We start from the raw sequence: 18,269 nt of genomic DNA on the forward strand, positions 1-18,269 counted from the left end.
ATGAGCCGTCTATAGTGCTTGTGTCTGGCACTATTCTCTCAAATGATATCATACCCCATAATATGATGCAAGAAAATATTTTCTATTTACATAATTAACATCGAACTTGTAATATTTGGGTTCACAGTCCAAATAATTTGTAGTTTTAATTATAAAAACTTATACAAACTTAATTTGGAGAAAGACTTATGCTAAGTTATATCACCTTTTATAATATATAATTTAAGTAAAAAATAATATAAAATTTATAATATATAACCTTTATAAAAAATATTTTATTAAATGTCCAAAACTTTTATAACACTTTTTATAAATGATATATTTTTTTGCAATAAATTTAGAAAATTATTTTTTTATAAACAAGTTGTGATAAAAAATATAACATTTTTTATAACTAAGTATAAATTTTTTTACCATAATTTAAGAATTTTTTTAGGATTTTAAAAATATAATTTTTTGTTATAACTTTATAAAATATACATATTACTTTTATAATATAACTTTTTAGGATTTATAATATAAGATATTTTTTGTCATAATCATCCCAAATACTCATTCATGGTCATGCTTATAATATAATTTTTATAACTTGTATAAAAGTATTTTTAAAAATTGAATTTGGGTGTAATTACGCCAATACTCACCCATTATTTGTAGAGCATAGACTCTGGAGTTGGGCCCTCCACGACGCTAGTGATTAATACAACGCTAAAATCACAAGTTTAGAAGAGGCTATGAAAATCGGTGAGAGATCTATAGCTGAACTACGTTGAGTTCATCAAGAATCAAACAACTTGATTAGAAGACTTGATGCCCGATTTATGGCCTTGAAGGGAAAGCATAAAGAAGTATAGATTGAGTGTGAACAATTAAAAGAGGAGATCAATCAGTTGAAAGGTAAAGAATTTTCTTTAAAGGAGAAGCTCAAAACTCAAGAGGAACGTCACAAAGTAGAGCTAGAAGGGTCTATGCCATTCCAGCAAAGAAACTTTCAGAAAATTGCAAGAGGACACCAAAAAAAACCTTAACGAAGCTTGGCCAAAATGGAGGTCTAACTTAATTCTACACACCCAAGTGGATGCAGGTCCTCTTGATCTTAGTTGATTGGATTTCAACTGCCTTAGTGTCATCTCTACTGAGTCACTAAACTTTAATGTTTACCACCTTGAGGGCAAAGACTAGGAAACCTTTCAAAGAGAGAGAGGAAATAGTTAGCTGACTTTTTCATTCCTGCCAAGCCTGAAGTTGAAGATAATGAAGATGACTCAACAGATGTGGAACAAAATCTTGAAGATCATCCTCCAACAGGAGCTATCCCCACTGAGGCCGTAGACCAGTACATCGAGAGAGAAGACTAAAATTTCTTTTTGTTATGTCTTGTATCTTCTCCTTTTGTATTATCCTTCAGAACTGACTAATGAATCAATCTTTTCTATTCTTCTCCTATCTTTCTTATCACTTTATTAATTACTACATAACAAACATTTTTCATGCAAATGAAAATTCTAACATACCTGAGAGACTAAGCCAGATTTGGCATACTATGCATACAGGGCTCCTTCCCAAATTAACTGCCAAAGGACCAGTTGAATTGGGCTCTGATACCAACTTACCAACTTGTAATGCCCTACACTCAACCTGATTCTTTGAGTGGATCTTAGGTGTTTTTACACAATTCACTTAACAAAATTACTAAGCAACCTTTTTATACTTTTGACCCAAGATATTTTCCTTAACGTTTACCAAAATTCATTATTAAAGAAACAAGAAAATATATTTTAACATTATACATCATATCTATAAAAAATTATTACAATACATAAATTTAATAAAACAAACTCATATGACGTAATCCAACAATACACCATTTGTCCAAATAGGTCTACTGTATGCATAGTTTTCCCCATTTGCTGTCTCTTTAGCGTACTCTTGGCTTGTCCCTCTCAATGAACACATTTAAACAACAACACCTGAAATATAAACATAAAATTTTGTAAGTCTTGAGGAACTTAGTGAGATTGGACACAACATACCTTTTTAACTTATCATGTTGAATTTCTCACCTTAAATATTTGGATTTCTTCATATATGTCTTTAGTAGGTGCCTTCACATTATTAATTAAATGATCGCATACTTATACACCACTCACAATTCTAAATGTATCATCATTCATCTAACTACTTCGCTATCATTAGATCTTAATAGACAATTTTAAACAGTTTTTTTTCTAGAATAGTTAATCGCAGACATCATTCTTGGTGGATACCACTAACTGAACTTACTAAAATTAGACCTTAAATTGAACAATATTCTGTCTCAACCCAATACATAATAATGATTTTAGTAGAATTAAAATTGGGCTGAGAAGATTATTTAATTGGAAAAATATTGAGATGTTTATTTTCGGAAATAGAAAAAAGATATCGAGTTAGATCGAATTATAGAGTACTGGGTTAAAAGTTCAGGAAATACTTGTAATTGGACCCGATATGGGAAAGGCCCAAAAGCTTTTCATGTTAATGAGGGGGACGGGAAACCCTAGTATTATTAACTACGGTTGTTATCCCCTATACTCCTAGATAGTCTAGGAGTTTATTTTTTTAGTTGAAATAAACTTCTATAAATGACCTTCTTCGCTATTCTCATACCATAAACTTTTATAAATAGATGACACTGGTAGGACTATTCAATCACAACTTTAAGATATTATTACTCTACTCGAAAACATAGAAAATTTATTCTCAACTATTAAATCTATTTTACGAAATAACAATTTCTACTGGTTTCTATTTAAGAAGATAATTTTCCTTTTCACACTAAAGTTATGAAAACTATTTCTAGTTCTGTGTTTTGATTTGAATCGTTCAAGTCCATACTCAAAGTAGTTTGTGGTATGAGAATAGCGAAGAAGGTAATTTAGTTTAAAGCCACAAATGACAAGGACCTGTCTATCTGAAAATAGAAGTGCAAATTCAATTTAGGGTTTACTGTTATAAATATCACAAATTGACTCAGTTTTCAAAATTTTAATTTTTCATTGTGCAAGAAAACTATTTTTGAACCGGATTTTTTCCAACATATAATTATTTATGTTCAGATTGCTTTCAGTAAATATGTTTAGTAAGGGAGAAGGTTTCATTTTTTTAATTAAAAAATAAAATATTCATTCATTAGTAACTTTGTATTTAACAAATATGAAGAAAATATTTTGCAACATACGATATGCATTAAGATTGTAAGACCTAAATTTTGCCCGGGCCCAACTAAACTTAAAGCCCACACTACATCAGTCCCAACATTTAGCTTACCAATCTAAACCCAATGGCCCAATACAAACGGCCCAAATACTTAGCCCTAACAGCACACATCCGAAAAACCCTAGCCCTTTGCCCCAACGCCGCACGTCAGCGAGGATCCCTCGCACGCTTCTGCGAACGCCGCAGCAACTGCTCACATCGCAGCAACCACCCACGATTAGCACACCTTGCCGTTTCCACGTACCTGTAACAAATAAAGCACGAGCAACACTAATAGGATAGATACAGCAAATTGTAAAGGAGTTTTGGCTATAAAAAGCCAATGGATTTCTATAATAATGGTTAGCAAAAAATATTGTATGAAAAAACGTTAAAGAAAATACAAAAATAAGAAATCAAAAAGGTAAATTTTTGAAGGTGATTGTTCTGTTCCTTTTTTTTTCTTTTTATTTTTTTCCTTTTTCATTTTCTATCTTGTTTCTTAAAACAAAAGCGGAAAAGGGAAGTAGAGGAGGACTTACCGTCGCATGCGGCGTTGAGGGATTTTCATTCTGTCGTCGGAATGAGAGGAATGCAGAGCGGCAGTGGGGAAGGAGAGCTGCGGCGCACCAGATGAACGGTAGAGGAGTGGTGTTTTAGGGTTTTGAAATTGTGCTTATATAGGACAGTAAATGACGTCGTTTGGGGCCTGTTTCAGTGGCCCCAAAATGGCACCGTATTGGCCATGCCCGTGTGCAACCCGATCCGACCCGGGGAGGATCCGCGCATTTCTTCTAAATGGACTATTTGCGCAATTAGTCATTATGATTTTATGGTGTTTTTCAATTATTTTTTTATTTCTTTTAAATTTTACTGCACATTTTATTTCTGTTTCAATCTAACCCGTATTGTTGTGTAGCGTTTTGGAGGGAGGGATTAATTTCCCTTTTGATCCTCCACTGTCGATTGCGTGTTCTAATTGGTCCATTCGTATTTTATTTATTTGTAAATTTGCCCCAAATATCTGATTAAAGTTTAAATTAGTCCTTTTTTATTTTATTATATTATATTATTTGTTATTATTATTATTATTGCATTATATATTATTATTATACTTATGTATAGACACGCATATGTAGGTTAATATATATATACATATATGTGTATGTGTTTTAAATGATTTTAAATACATATGTATACTTTATATATTTTATTATTATTTTATATTCATAGTTTTATAAATATATATACACGTATATCCATTTATATTTTATAATATTCATACATTTTTTATATTTTACATTTTATACATATATATATTTTATATATTATTTTTTATTTTATTTTTTATATAATATATATTCATACACCATTCAAAACTATTATAAGCATTTTTTTATATACCTATATATCCATATTTTTATAATATATAATATATTATATTTATACATTTTGTATGTTTATTATTTCTAAAATGTATGTATATTTTATTATTAATTCATTTTCATGATTTTTGAATACATATATAGGCATTAGCATTTTATCATGTTTTCAAAGAAAATATATTTTGATTTCGTCAAAGCATTAAAATCGTTTTTAAAATTTTTTTAAATATTTGGCAATCTTGGTTCTCGAGAAAGATCGTGTCCTAACTTACTGGATTGCGATTATTTTTCGATGAATTTAGAAAACCAAGTATTTATTTTGTAATAAATTCACACAAATTTCAAATAAAAGCTTATTCTCGGGAATCCAAAAATATTGAGTCCTAACTTACTGGTCGTGACATTTTATCATCTCGAAATAAGAATTTCTAAAACCAAAGGCAATATTCGGTATTTGGAATTTTGAGAAATTGTGCCCTAACTTACTGGGTTTCGATTTTCTACATTTGACCTAAGATAACCGAATATCCTTCTTAGATTTAACCGTGTGAGTCTTGAAATCAAAAGACAAACTTGATTTTGAAGATTTAAAAATATTGTGCCCTAACTCACTGGGTGTGATATTTTATTTCTTTGAAATAAGAATGTTTTATCATTTTAATTCATTCACGAGTTAAAATTTTTTATTTAATCTCTTTTCAAATTTTCGACATCAAGACATTAAATAATCAAATTCGGTACCGATTTTTGGACGTTATGAGGGTGCTAACCCTTCCTCGTGCGTAACTGACTCCCAAACCTATTTTCTCAAAATTTCGTAGACCAAAATTATTTTTAAGGTGAGCCGGTCACACCTCAATCAAAGATCGGTGGCGACTCCAGTTTTTTGTTTTTAAAGTTGATAACTTATTTTTGTTTTCAAAAAAATGGTTTTGATAAAGATGATGCATGTTTCTTAAATTAAACCCTGGGAACATTTGTAAGTCATTGCAATGATAATTCCTACACCCATTGAGTTAAGTCACTTTGGGACAATCTTAACCAATTAGTAAGAGTATGGATTTACATCCAATTAATACATGAACCTAATTCTTTAGGCATTCACACATACTAATAAGCGCTTCACGTTTAACCATCATTCTAACTTAAGTATAGCCACAAATGAGTGTACCACAAATGAGTGTACTACAAATATTGAGTGTATAACCATTAACTCAACACCTATCACATCATGTACCACAAATGAGTCATCTTGAGACAATATCATCGAGCAACATGCTATGACTAGTTGTCCTCTTTAAATAAAAACTTCTTGTTATATCATATGATAATACTTACAACTTCTACCTTAGGGCAGGTCTATTTCATGGCATCAAAAGAGATCATTGATGGAGGCTTTAGGTCTTGTTCAGAGACCTTCTCTCATTCAATCTTTTAAAACTATGTAAGGTTTTCTATGTTTGATTTCAATCATGAATGATTAATAAATGCATGACAAGTACATGTGACATTCTTTTCCTAAAGTATATAGCATATTTATCATACTTATGCATAAACATACTTTGCAATCAATTCAAATATCTTCATGATAACACATAAGAACATAAAATTAAATGAATTTGACCAACCAAAGTTTCCATGATTCCATTCTAAAAAAACAATAAAGAAAAAATTACAATTGTTACCCCAATTCATACTTTGGGTCTTCTAGGTGAAAGTTAAGTATCTTGATTTATGGGAATTTCCGCGAAACTACAAATGACTTGACAAACATCGAAGGATTTACAATCGAATTCTATCGTCACCATGGACTTTCGCTACCGCCATGATTAATGTTGCCATCGTCATCGTTGGGACACCACTGTTAGCACCATCGCATCGCTGGACCATCATCGATGGCACCATCGTCGGACCACTGACAGCCTCTGCCACCAGACCACCGTCAGTCTTTTGCTAGTTGGCTGGGTCGGGTTTGTGTCGTCTCGATCAGTCTTGGTTGCATCATGGTTCTCTAGGATTCGTCAAAAAATTTAGTTACACAACACTTATGTCTGTTTCTGACTCACATGAATTATTCTGAAATAAATAAAAGAAGTCCAGTTTGGAAAACTTGTCTTGCCTATTGATTTAGAGCTCAACGTCTGAATCATGGCAGTTCATCATGACCCTAACTTATGGGGAGACAATGTTCATCTTTTCAAACCAGAGAGATTTACTAAAGGATTACCAAAGCTACTAACTACAATGCGGTCACATTTTTCCCTTTGGATTGGGACCTCAATCTTACGTTGGAATGATATTTGCAATCGCTGAAACAAAAATAGCTCTCTCCATTATTCTGCAACGCTACACTTTCACCCTCTCCCCCACCTATGTTTATTCACCTGAAGCCACAGTATGGGATTCAATTGTTTCATTCACCACATGATGCTAAAAATATAGTATTATTGCCAATAAAATGTGGGTACAGGCCGTTGTAATGTTGATCAAGTTTTTGTATTTTGCAACCATATGATGATATATATAGTGTGGGATTTCATGTTGTTTTCATTCACTTCAAGATGATTGCTTAAAATTCTGGGTTCTTTATCTCTAAAAATGGTACAATATAGTATTATTTTTTTAAAAAATGCGGATGAGAAACAATTCCTTGTAATGAGGCATTGAGGGCTGCCAGTCCCTCGGTGCCGCCTATGGAATGAAACAATGAACTTTAGATATTTTATTAACTAAAGTTTTTCTATTTTTTAAAAATTTGAAATTTAGTCATTACATTTTTATTTTTAGAAATTTAGTTTCTCCACTTTTAGATTTTAAAGTTTATAATCATATTTTTATTAAATTTATTAGTATGACATTTTAAAATTAAAAAAATAGTCAAATAATTAAAAATAATAATGTTGTAATGATCCTGAATTTTAAAAAAAATAGTGTGACTTGAATTTCGGGAGTTGAAAAATTAAATTTCTAAAAGTAAAAATATAAAAATTAGATTTAAAATTGTTTTTGTTTGGATTGCGTGCAATTTTCCTATTATAGTGAAACTTTGGTTATTTTTAACAAAAAATAATGGTGTAGATGCTCTTTAGAGCATTTTAGATTTTTTAAATAAATATTATTTGAATGGGAGATGATTAAAAATACAAATAAAAAATCGTTTTAAAATTAAGCATAATGATTAAGTAATAATAAAGGGATCAAAAATAAATTTTTACCTGTATATTGTAGATAATAAAGATGAAACAGATACACGCATTCCTTTTGTATTTTCGTTGGGCAAAACATAAAGTTTTGGCTTACTTTTATCCGTCTGATTAATTAAATTATGAAATCTATAAAACATTATAAATCCGATATTGTTTTTTCAAAAATGAATCGAATATTGTTAAGCTGGTTTTAATTGTGACTTGAATCTTGTTTCTAGAAAATGGATCAAGCCTTACCATTATTATTGTTGAAATCTTCTTATTGTCCAAGTGGAAACCATTGGAGTCTATTTCATTGTCATTTTTATCAAAATCAAAACGTTTCCAAAACATAGATCAGCTGTCGAAATTGTTGTTGAGATACTTTTAATTGTCATTTTTATCAGTGTCGAATCCTGTTACAAAAAATGAATTCACCATCAATGTTATTCAGTCTTTATTTTTATAAAAATCCAATCTCTTTTCAAAAAATAAATCGAGACTCAAGATTACCCTCGACATTATTCTAAACTTTTGTTTTAATTAGGCTCCGTTTGTTTCACTAAAAATGGCTTCTGGAAAATGATTTCTAGAAAATGACTTACTTTTTTGGAAAAGCTAATATTTTCTGGTGTTTGGATGAATCTGTGTAAAATATTTTCTTTTGTTTGCCAGGTTCTTTAAAAATATTTCATAAAAGTCATTCTCAATTAAACAAACATACATTTGAGATTTTTTTTATTATTTTTCATTGTTTAATTGAGTTTATTTTATATCTATAATTTTCTATTTTACACTGTTTTTACATATATTAAAAATATTTTGTTAAATCTAGGTTCATTGTAATGATCATTTTTTAGTTACATGACTACCAACTGAGTATTTTTTTATTTAAAAATATGACATTAACAAAATTGACAAAAAAATCAACAATGTCAACAGTTGGACTTGATTTTCAAATCTAGAAAGTAGAGGGACTAAATTCTTGAAAATAAAAGTACAGAAACTAAATTGCAAATTTGTGAAGAGTATGTAGACTTATGACATATTTTAACATTTATACTACAAAACATTTATTATTAATATATTTATAATTGTAATAAATATTTAGTATTAAAATATTAATATTGATATTTTCAATAATATGTGAATAATATTATTTAAAATTATTATTTTTAAAATTTACTATTAAAATAAAATTTAAATATTAAATAATTTATTATATGACTAAATATAAATAACTAAATACGTATGTTTAATAATATTAAAAAATATAATAATTTATATTAATATTTTAAATATTTTAAATATTTTTAAAAATAAAAATAAAATTTATTATCAATATAATAATATTAAACTTGATTTAAGTTAATTTTTATATAAAAGTAAAATTATCTATTGAGGAACTCTTTTCCGGAAAATGACTTACGCTTTTCAAAAGGGTAAGTCATTTTACAAGGAAAAAGACTTATTTTCCGTTAACCTGTAAGTCATTTTCCGTTGACCAAGCTATTTTCTGTAAAACAAATACAGGAAAATAAAAAAAATATTTTCTGTAAAACTTTTTACATGCAAACAAACGGATTCTTAATTAAACCATCTAATGGCAACAACCAAAATTGCAGCATTTTTGTGGAGTATTTGGTGGCTATATCTGAAGCACTCAGTCGCAATATCTGGGGACGTTTGACAATTTTTTTTTGTAATTCTTTGGTGGTAATATCTGAATTGTCAAAGAGAGAAGTTGATATGGTATATTCTTTGGTGGTGATATACATGGTTTCTGATTGTGTTATCCGAATAGAAATCCTCTTCCCCCATATCGGTGCCCCCCTCCCTGACCCTTTCACGTTTAGCTTTTTTTTTTTTTTTTTAATTTCATTAAACTTTTTTATTTTTTAAAAAAGAAAACTTATCAGTATTATTTGATACTATACACATTTATTTTTCACAAAATTTATTTAAAAATTTAAAATTTACTAGTATTATTTGTTCTTTTACAGCAGGCTTTTAATTTTATAAATGATTTATTTAATTAATTGTAGAAATTAATTATTATAAAAATATATTAAATTAAATTTTATTATATAATGATTTATAATTAAATAGACACTTAAAATTCATTCAAAAATAAAAAAATATCTCATTAAAAATTGAAATAGTATTATGAATGCTATTAAGTGAATATTCATTATAATCAACCTTTCACCTTTTATCTCCTTTTAACCACTTTTCTAATCTATTTATGTATTAGAAAATAAGAAGTCTAATCTCCCTATATATATATATATATATAGGAGTATACTACTTGTAATAAGGATGAAAAAGTAGAGAAAGACAATAGAAATACCTCTTTATTCTCATATGTTATTCTCGTGTTATTTGCGTTATTATTATTTTATAACATGTTATCAACAAGAGTTTGCTCAATAGTATTCAATATTACGTTGGAGAACAAGTAGTATGTGATTTCTATGCTAGCTTGAAAGTTTTTGAGATTTCAATTTTTTTTAATGAAAATTAAAACTGATGCTCATTTTTTCGTATTTAAGTATGAATTTATATTTTATATATTTCAATGTATGCCTGTTTATGATCTAAGACTTTGAATAAGATTGGAGTATCAACTACTTGAATATTTTTGCTGAATATTTTTGCTTAAATATGCATATCTTTCATAACATATGCCATTGATATGATTAAAAAATAATAGTTATTTAAAAAAAAATTATTTTATTTGGTGACCATTGCCAAATGTACTACGTTGTCTATTAGATTATTTCTAATAAAGCCACACATGATTTGCGAGTATAAACAAAATTGACTTTTTATATAGACAAATCAAAAAATCATTGTTTTTGTCCAACATCATCTACTTGTGAAATATCATCTTGACTCTTGAATTGCATAATACTTTGAAAAAGTGATTTGACCATTAGAAAACGATAATACTCCCTAAAGCTTGTTATGATTGAAATATCTTATGTGCTCCTACAATAGAATTATTGTGAAAAAGGCTTGAAAAAGTATTTTGAAATGATGTCATGCCTTCTAGTGAAAAAAGTTTTATTCCTTAAAGAGAATGTAACAATACATAATAATTATGAAAAATCAAAATATAGAGATTGCGGTTGTCACTATAATTGAGGATGTGGTTAGAGATGTACTAATAATTGTTATCATGGTGGTCGTTTATTTTTAAACAGTAACAACCCGCTCGACTTAGACCATATTGATATATTGTTTAGTGTATAGTCGATTAAGCCAATGGTAGAAAAGGGATAGATTGGTGATTTGACTGTTAAATGCTTAGGTGGCTATTGTGTGGATTCAATAGTATGCCTAAATGAGGAACACCTCGTTAGAATTCGTCATTTGATGAACTCTAGGGTTTGACTGACTCTTTTGTGAGATGATCCGCCAACCCCAGATTCTTTGGGCAAACTTGTTAGTTCGCGAATCGATAGACTTACTTTTCGTGTTTTAGTGTGAAAATGATGGCTCGGTGAGTATCGTTGGAGTTGAGTTGAGGCCTAATGGGAATTGAACTAGATTACTGTAGATGACAGCTTGATGTGTTTAGGTAGTTGAATGACTTGTTTAATTAGCTTGTTTTAGTGTGCAAGCAACGTCTCACCACTTACTAGGTTGATTAATGGTAATATTTATGTTTGGTAGAAAAGATTATCTATAAAAGTCATGATGATAGGTAGGAAAATCAGTTTCATTTTCATTCACGCTAGCATGTTGTGAGCAAGCTCACAAGTTCTTTGTTCTTTATTAGAAAGACGAGGAAGGTTTCTAGTAGCTAGTAAAGACTATAATGTCAAGTACCAGCTTACTGGTAATTTTTGAAAAACCCTTAGGTTGTTATGGAGGTGGATTTCTGTTTTTGCATTAGTGCATGTATAGATTTTTTTGAACTAGTTCGAAAGGTAGGAGACTTCCTGATTATGGGTTGCATGCAACCGATTCATGCATGCATGTTAAATTTTAGTAGATAAATGATATGATGGTTATATTGTTTCTTATTTAGCTTAAGAAGCTAGTGAAGGTCCGGGCAATCGAGGCAAAAGACTAATAGAGTAGATTCTGTTATGGAGTTTGTTGGTGAGTTCCTTTTTACTTCCTTTGAGTTATAAAACTTCTATAATACGTGGGTTGTGTACGGTAAGTTATCTCTACTATAAATGGGTCAATGTGTTGTGTTTAGACGTGTGTGCAATAAACCAGTGTTGTATGTTTGAGTGTGGCACTTGGTCGATGTAAAAACACCCTCCTTGTTGTACGAGCCTAGTACCAAACAATTTGTGATATGCGAAAATATGGAAAAGAGATTTCTTTGTGATGCCTCCGGTAGGACAGCTATTGTGACACCTTAAACCTGACCGGGATGAACCGGCCCGAATTCAAAGCATTACATTAGCCACCTAAGTGACTCTCTGGCTAACGACCACCCAAGACACACCCCGACATTATAACACCTCAATCTTGTCTGATTGTTAGTTATTTATTAACGCGAAAGCAAATTATGAGCCAATTTTAAACTTTTCCTAGATAATTTAACCTAAGGGAATTTTTGTCATTTTACCACCTATGGTAAAACTAACCCAATTTTAGATCTAAACATTTATCAACCTTTTTTTAGTCAAAATTATGCAAGCCTAAAAATTTCAGCTTAAATTGAGTTCATTTGCTATGTCTAATTCAATTTTTACAATTACGAACTAAATTGTAATAAATACCAACTATCAGGACCTATTCTAATTTACAAATTAAGGGCACGTTTGATTCGCTGTAATGGAATAGAGGTGTAATGGAATAGAGGCGTAATAGGTAATCCTTTTGTTTGGTTGAATGGAATGGAATAGAACTGTAATAGTATTCTTGTGTTTGGTTGAATGGAATGATGTTGTAATAGCATAAGGAAAAAAATTAAAATGACTAGAATACTCTTAGCAAAAAATTTTTTAAGTAGATGATTATTATTATTGTTATTAAATATTAATAAGATTATTAATATAAATAATAAATAATTTAATCATATTTTAACATAATTATTATTAAATATAATTTAATAAAATATATGAATTTACTAAAATCATAATATATAATATTATAAAATATATTTTAAAATAATTATTATTAAATATAATTTAACAAAAATATATAATTTAATAAAATTCTTAGTATTAAATATTCTTATATAAATTTATTAAAATCATAATATATAATACTTGGGGATGAAGAATGGGGTTACTTGGGATTAAACCCAAATCCTTATACCTACAACATAATACTCTGTCACTAGGCCAAAAGATTGTTTCTACAATATTATAATCTATTAATTTTTTGATATTTTAGTGTATATATATAAATGACTTATTATAATCTATTATTAATATTTTGATATATAAGATATAAAATTTAATTTTTATTTATACGTCTTACTGCAACTCACCCAACCAACTTCTTCGCAACCAAGAATGATAAAAGATTGTTTTGTTGCTCTAGTCATTTTAAAAGACATGGTTTATTCCTTTCATCTAAGGAACAAATTTTTAACTATCATTGGAACACATGGGCTGTTTGGATGTAATGTGAATTAATATTCACTCTAGCACTGAAAGAATATCAACAAAAAACATATTTGTAAAAGGACAATGTTGCCGAGTGAACTCATGAACAACAAATTTTTTTGGCACATGGAAGATATCAGCTTAAGTAAAGAATGTACGTTTATCATATTAAATTTGGTTTGGAGCTGAAGACTTTCAATCATTTAGACTCGGATTTACGAAACTCTACCATGCTAGTTATTTGATGGTTCATAGTGGGTCGTGCTGTGCCTATCTGAACTTGGTCAAGAATCATGACTCAAGATAACCCCAAATTTAGTTTCATAGCAGAGAATTAGTGGTAGAAATTTGCATTCCCTATGAATTTTCGTCTCAATAAATGTTTGAATAAATAGCTAAGTTAACCCCACAGAAGCAAGTCTAAAATGGCATCTCAGAACTATAAAATTATTAGCCAAAATGGGTACAATGATCTTACACATTTGAAGCACATTCAATAAAGTTTCCGATGCATGGCAAACATTTGGTAAGGATATAGATCAAAAGCACTGAAGAGTAATAGTTTCTCAAGGGAGCAAAGGTAAGCAGGAAGAATTCCAAAGACAATTTCTCTGACATCAAAACATATTCAGCGTTGAACCAAAAGAAAAACAAATAACATTCAGCAACTGCTCTAAATCCAACAGAGAAATTTACGTGCTCGATGCATGTGAACCAAGAGAAGTTTTCCAGATTTGAATTACAAACAAGTTGGAACGTACAAGTGGAATGTACAAAAAAGAAAATAAAAAACAGTGTGATAGATGTACATCAACTGAGGTTCAAATTGATGTCGCCATTATCAGAATCTTTAGAACACCAATATTCCCTTGCTTGAGTAGAAGCAAGTTAGTATCTGTTATAGGATCACCAGTTTCTCAGAGAAAAAGGGGGGGGGGAATTATAGAAGATGGTTCTATGAGGAATATGCATAATGGAGAATTGTAGGAAACAGTTACAGAGTTGACAGTTTTTATCTCATCTCTCTGAAGATCCATCATCAAGAGTTAGCCCCATGCCATAGAACAGGCATAATTAACCACCAGTTTGCCATCAAAACCAAAATTCTGCAATGCAAAAGCAGCAAGGGTTGGACTAGGCATAATTAACCACCAGTTATTAACTATGTAACTTATGTGTATTTTGAACTCTAGTAGGGGACAAGCACAACACGGAGTGGTGAGTGGTATCCTCCTCTAAGAAAAAGGCTTACTCCATTGTTCAGTAATCATTAAATACAATGAAGAAAACTTCTCTACATTTCAATTGCAATGTGCAACAGCTGGTATATAGCAGACATCATAAAGACCAAAAAGTGTGTAACGGTGGATATATTATGTTCATAAAGAAGAATTACTTCCACTGTAATAAATATTTCTATCAGAATATACAGACAAACTACTGAGCCTGAGAAGTAATGGACCATTTTATGTGAAATCACATCTGTTTATAACAGAAGCAGTATCTTAGGTTTGTCTAATGGCCTAATATAACAGAAGCAGTCCCATCTGTTTATAAATTCACATTTAGAATAGCCTATCCACCAAATGAAAATTCTTATTAATCTCCACAGTTCACTAAATAAAACATCTTCACTCCTGAGAATTCAAAATACTTAACAAGGACTTTCCTCTCTGTAATAATAAAGTTTCTAACAGTATAGACTCTATCAGAAAAGAAAGATTAGAATGGGAAGCAGAATTATAATTCAACATTGGATCTTTGCTAAATGTGAATATGAATAGGTGTCTCCTCCATTTGCTCAAATTTTAGCAATTTGAGACAGATTTATTTACTAAAACAAATTTAACTTACCTACAAGCTTCATGTGCTTTACTAGTTAAAGCTGGATGCATAAAAGTAGAATGAGAAAGCACCCATACCTTGTGATCAAATTCAGACATATTCAGAACTATGGGTATTACTAGTTACAGGTACCATTACTTAATAAAAATTAAGTTCAATTAATTGCTTAAATCTATAGCCCTTGAAATAAGAAGAATATAGAAGGCTTGTATGTGAATACATGGCAATATGACAGCACAGAAAATGAAAAAGGTTTGGCTCTTCAACAAAAGCAACATGTACAACTCACAGGATTTAAGTGGATCATTGTACATCTTACGATATGCTGGTTTTGATACCCTATCTTGATACGTGCAACAAATGGACACTTAAATTTAAACAAATGATACCCTATCTTGATACATACAACACATGGACACTTAATATAAACAAATGATTTATAGCTACTTGTGCTTCATCTGGAGGTATTTTTATCATATGCTGGTTCTGTAATTTTACTTTTACCTCATCTTTACATAAGAAATTTGGGGATTCAATAAAATTAAGACATTTAGAGGCTGGAAGGATGTAATCAAGAACAATGGAATTTTGAACAATGGAAGCTCTTCCAATGACATGTCGATTTTGGACAACATTTTACACTTAAACAAAGAGACCGTTGTGAGTAGAGATCCTCTGAACCGATAGCCGATTGGACCCTTTGCTGTCTGTTCTGAAAAGAGATACTCTAAAGTGACCCCCCAAAACTCAGTGTGAAGATGACTGAGTAGCCGTACACTAACAGTTATATGAGGCTACTATGAGTGGTGGGGGCCAATCCCAAGGGGAAGAAGGATCTAACCACCTTTGGCCCTATTTGTCAAGAATCGACAATGCTGGAAAGTTTAGACCATGCACCCTAGGCCTAGCACCATTTCATTTACTTGCCTTTGCCATAGCTCCAAAGTATTTGAGCAAGTTACTATTTGTGTAGAAAACTGAAAAGAAACTCAAGGAAAGGATGATGTATTTGATACCAGAAATGGTGATGCATTCATGTTATAGAAGACAAAACTAAAATCCAACAAGTCCCCTCAACGGTTACAAATCTTGCTAGTTGCCAATAAAAAACAGATCGACAGGGGACAGCATATTCAATACACAGCATGGTGAAGGATTCACAGTTCCCCTCCACCAATCAGAGCTATCAACACACAGTACCTTTCATTTCAGTTTCTGTTTGTACAAAACTAAGCATTTTCATTAAAATCAATCAAGAAACCAATGCAATTGGTAAAAGCAAACACTATTTTTTACAAGTTTCAGATAAAAAGGAATTCAAAACGTACCCAGAAAGGATGGAGATCAAGGAAATCTTGAGACCTAATCAAGAACCAAACAAGAAAGTCAAAACAACAGCAATTTGCAAGGTTTGAAGTTAAAGAAACACCCCCACTTACAGCCAACCTTGTCAGAATTTTGAGATAAAAAAATAAAATATATATATAAAGAAGATGAGGAAGGCTGCTCACTTCTCTGATGAAGCTGGTATTTTCGAATCTCTTGAAGCCCTAGTTCCTGCTCGAAAACGATGAACTTGTGTGGCCGGTCCTCCAATTTTTTTTGCAGTTACCTTCAGGAACAAAAGAAGGAAGGAAAATGTAAGGGGCGATTCCGTTTGATGTTGGGAGGGAGAGGGTGGAGGTGCCTTTCGGGATGGGAGGGTAAAACAGGGCAGATGAAATCCGGAGAAACAAAACGGAAGCAAAACTGAGCTTTCAGAATTTGTTTTGCTGTATTGGAATAGAGGCATAATAGTAAATCAATTATTTTGTTGAATGTAATAGAATAGAGGCGTAATAGTATTCTTGTATTTGGTTGAATGGAATAGATGTGTAATAGAGCATCAATAGAGATTCATCAATAATTAGATGAATATCTATTCATTGAAGAAAAAATCAAAAGCCTTAACTTAAGTCAATAAAAACTGAGAAGGTTGACTCAAGAACAAATTAAATTTTTATTTTATTAAATAAATAGAAATATTAAATTGAAGGCTCCATTGGAGAATTCAGACCTAAGCATTAATCGAGAGTGATGGGGACGACGGAACCTGTGAATGCGGAGGATTCTATTGAAAACGAATCCTAATGATTTATCGGGGAGGATGGCGGAACAAACCAGAGACCACTGCATTTCTTTTTATTCTGATTCTGAGAGGTCATGGGTTAACCCGACAACTGAACTAGAAAAAGAGTAAATATTCGCCCGCGAAAATTTGAGTTTAATATTATTTGATTGTTCAATTTTTGTCGATCTGAATCTGATATGAATATGATAAAAAACAAAATAAAGATTCGTTATAACATTATAACAAAACCAATATCGAATAAACGAATTTCTATTTTATACACGAGCAATATTCAAATAGAATTCAAAGAAAATGGATGCGATAAGACAGAAAAAACAGAATAAGGTTTCATTTTGATTGCTTGCTATTCCTAGTTAGAAAGATTTATTACTGACGAGCCACAACAATTGCACCTATCAAAGCAACTAAAAGAATTATTGAAATGAATTCAAATGGAAGAAAAAAATCGGTTGCTAAATGAATTCCAATTTGTTGATTATTACTTATCAAATCTTGTTCTATAATTTGATTTGATCTTGTAGTCCAAATAATCCCGTACCATGATGTATCTAATATAGTAGTAATTAGCGAAACAAGAATACTTGTACAAACCAAAATGACTAGAATACCCTTAGCATAAATTTATTTGGGTAAATGATTATTGTTATTATTATTTAAATTTTAATAAGATTATTAATATCAATAATAAATAATTTAATCATAGTTTAACACAATTATTTTTAAATATATTATAATTAAAATATATAATTTAATAAAATTCTTAATAATCAATATTCTTATATGAATTTACTCAAATCATAATATATGATACTATAAAATATAAATTAACATAATTATTATTAAATATATTATAATTAAAATATATAATTTTATAAAATTCTTAATAATTAATATTCTTATATGAATT

At 30.2% G+C, this 18,269-nt stretch overlaps 1 protein-coding gene across 1 annotated transcript; it reads right to left on the bottom strand.

Annotated features, from left to right (window-relative positions):
* Positions 1 to 14,096: 14,096 nt before the first annotated feature.
* LOC107955059 (uncharacterized) lies at positions 14,097 to 17,158 on the bottom strand. Its single transcript, XM_016890768.2, has 3 exons — positions 16,743 to 17,158; positions 16,560 to 16,593; positions 14,097 to 14,492 (listed from the first exon to the last, which is right to left on the bottom strand). Exons 1-3 carry the CDS (start codon positions 17,021 to 17,023, stop codon positions 14,433 to 14,435), a joined length of 375 nt encoding a protein of 124 aa, XP_016746257.1. The 5' UTR covers positions 17,024 to 17,158; the 3' UTR covers positions 14,097 to 14,432.
* Between the last annotated feature and the right edge of the window lie 1,111 nt (positions 17,159 to 18,269).

This window comes from Gossypium hirsutum, chromosome D07 (assembly GCF_007990345.1).
Source record: "Gossypium hirsutum isolate 1008001.06 chromosome D07, Gossypium_hirsutum_v2.1, whole genome shotgun sequence".
NCBI lineage: Eukaryota > Viridiplantae > Streptophyta > Magnoliopsida > Malvales > Malvaceae > Gossypium > Gossypium hirsutum.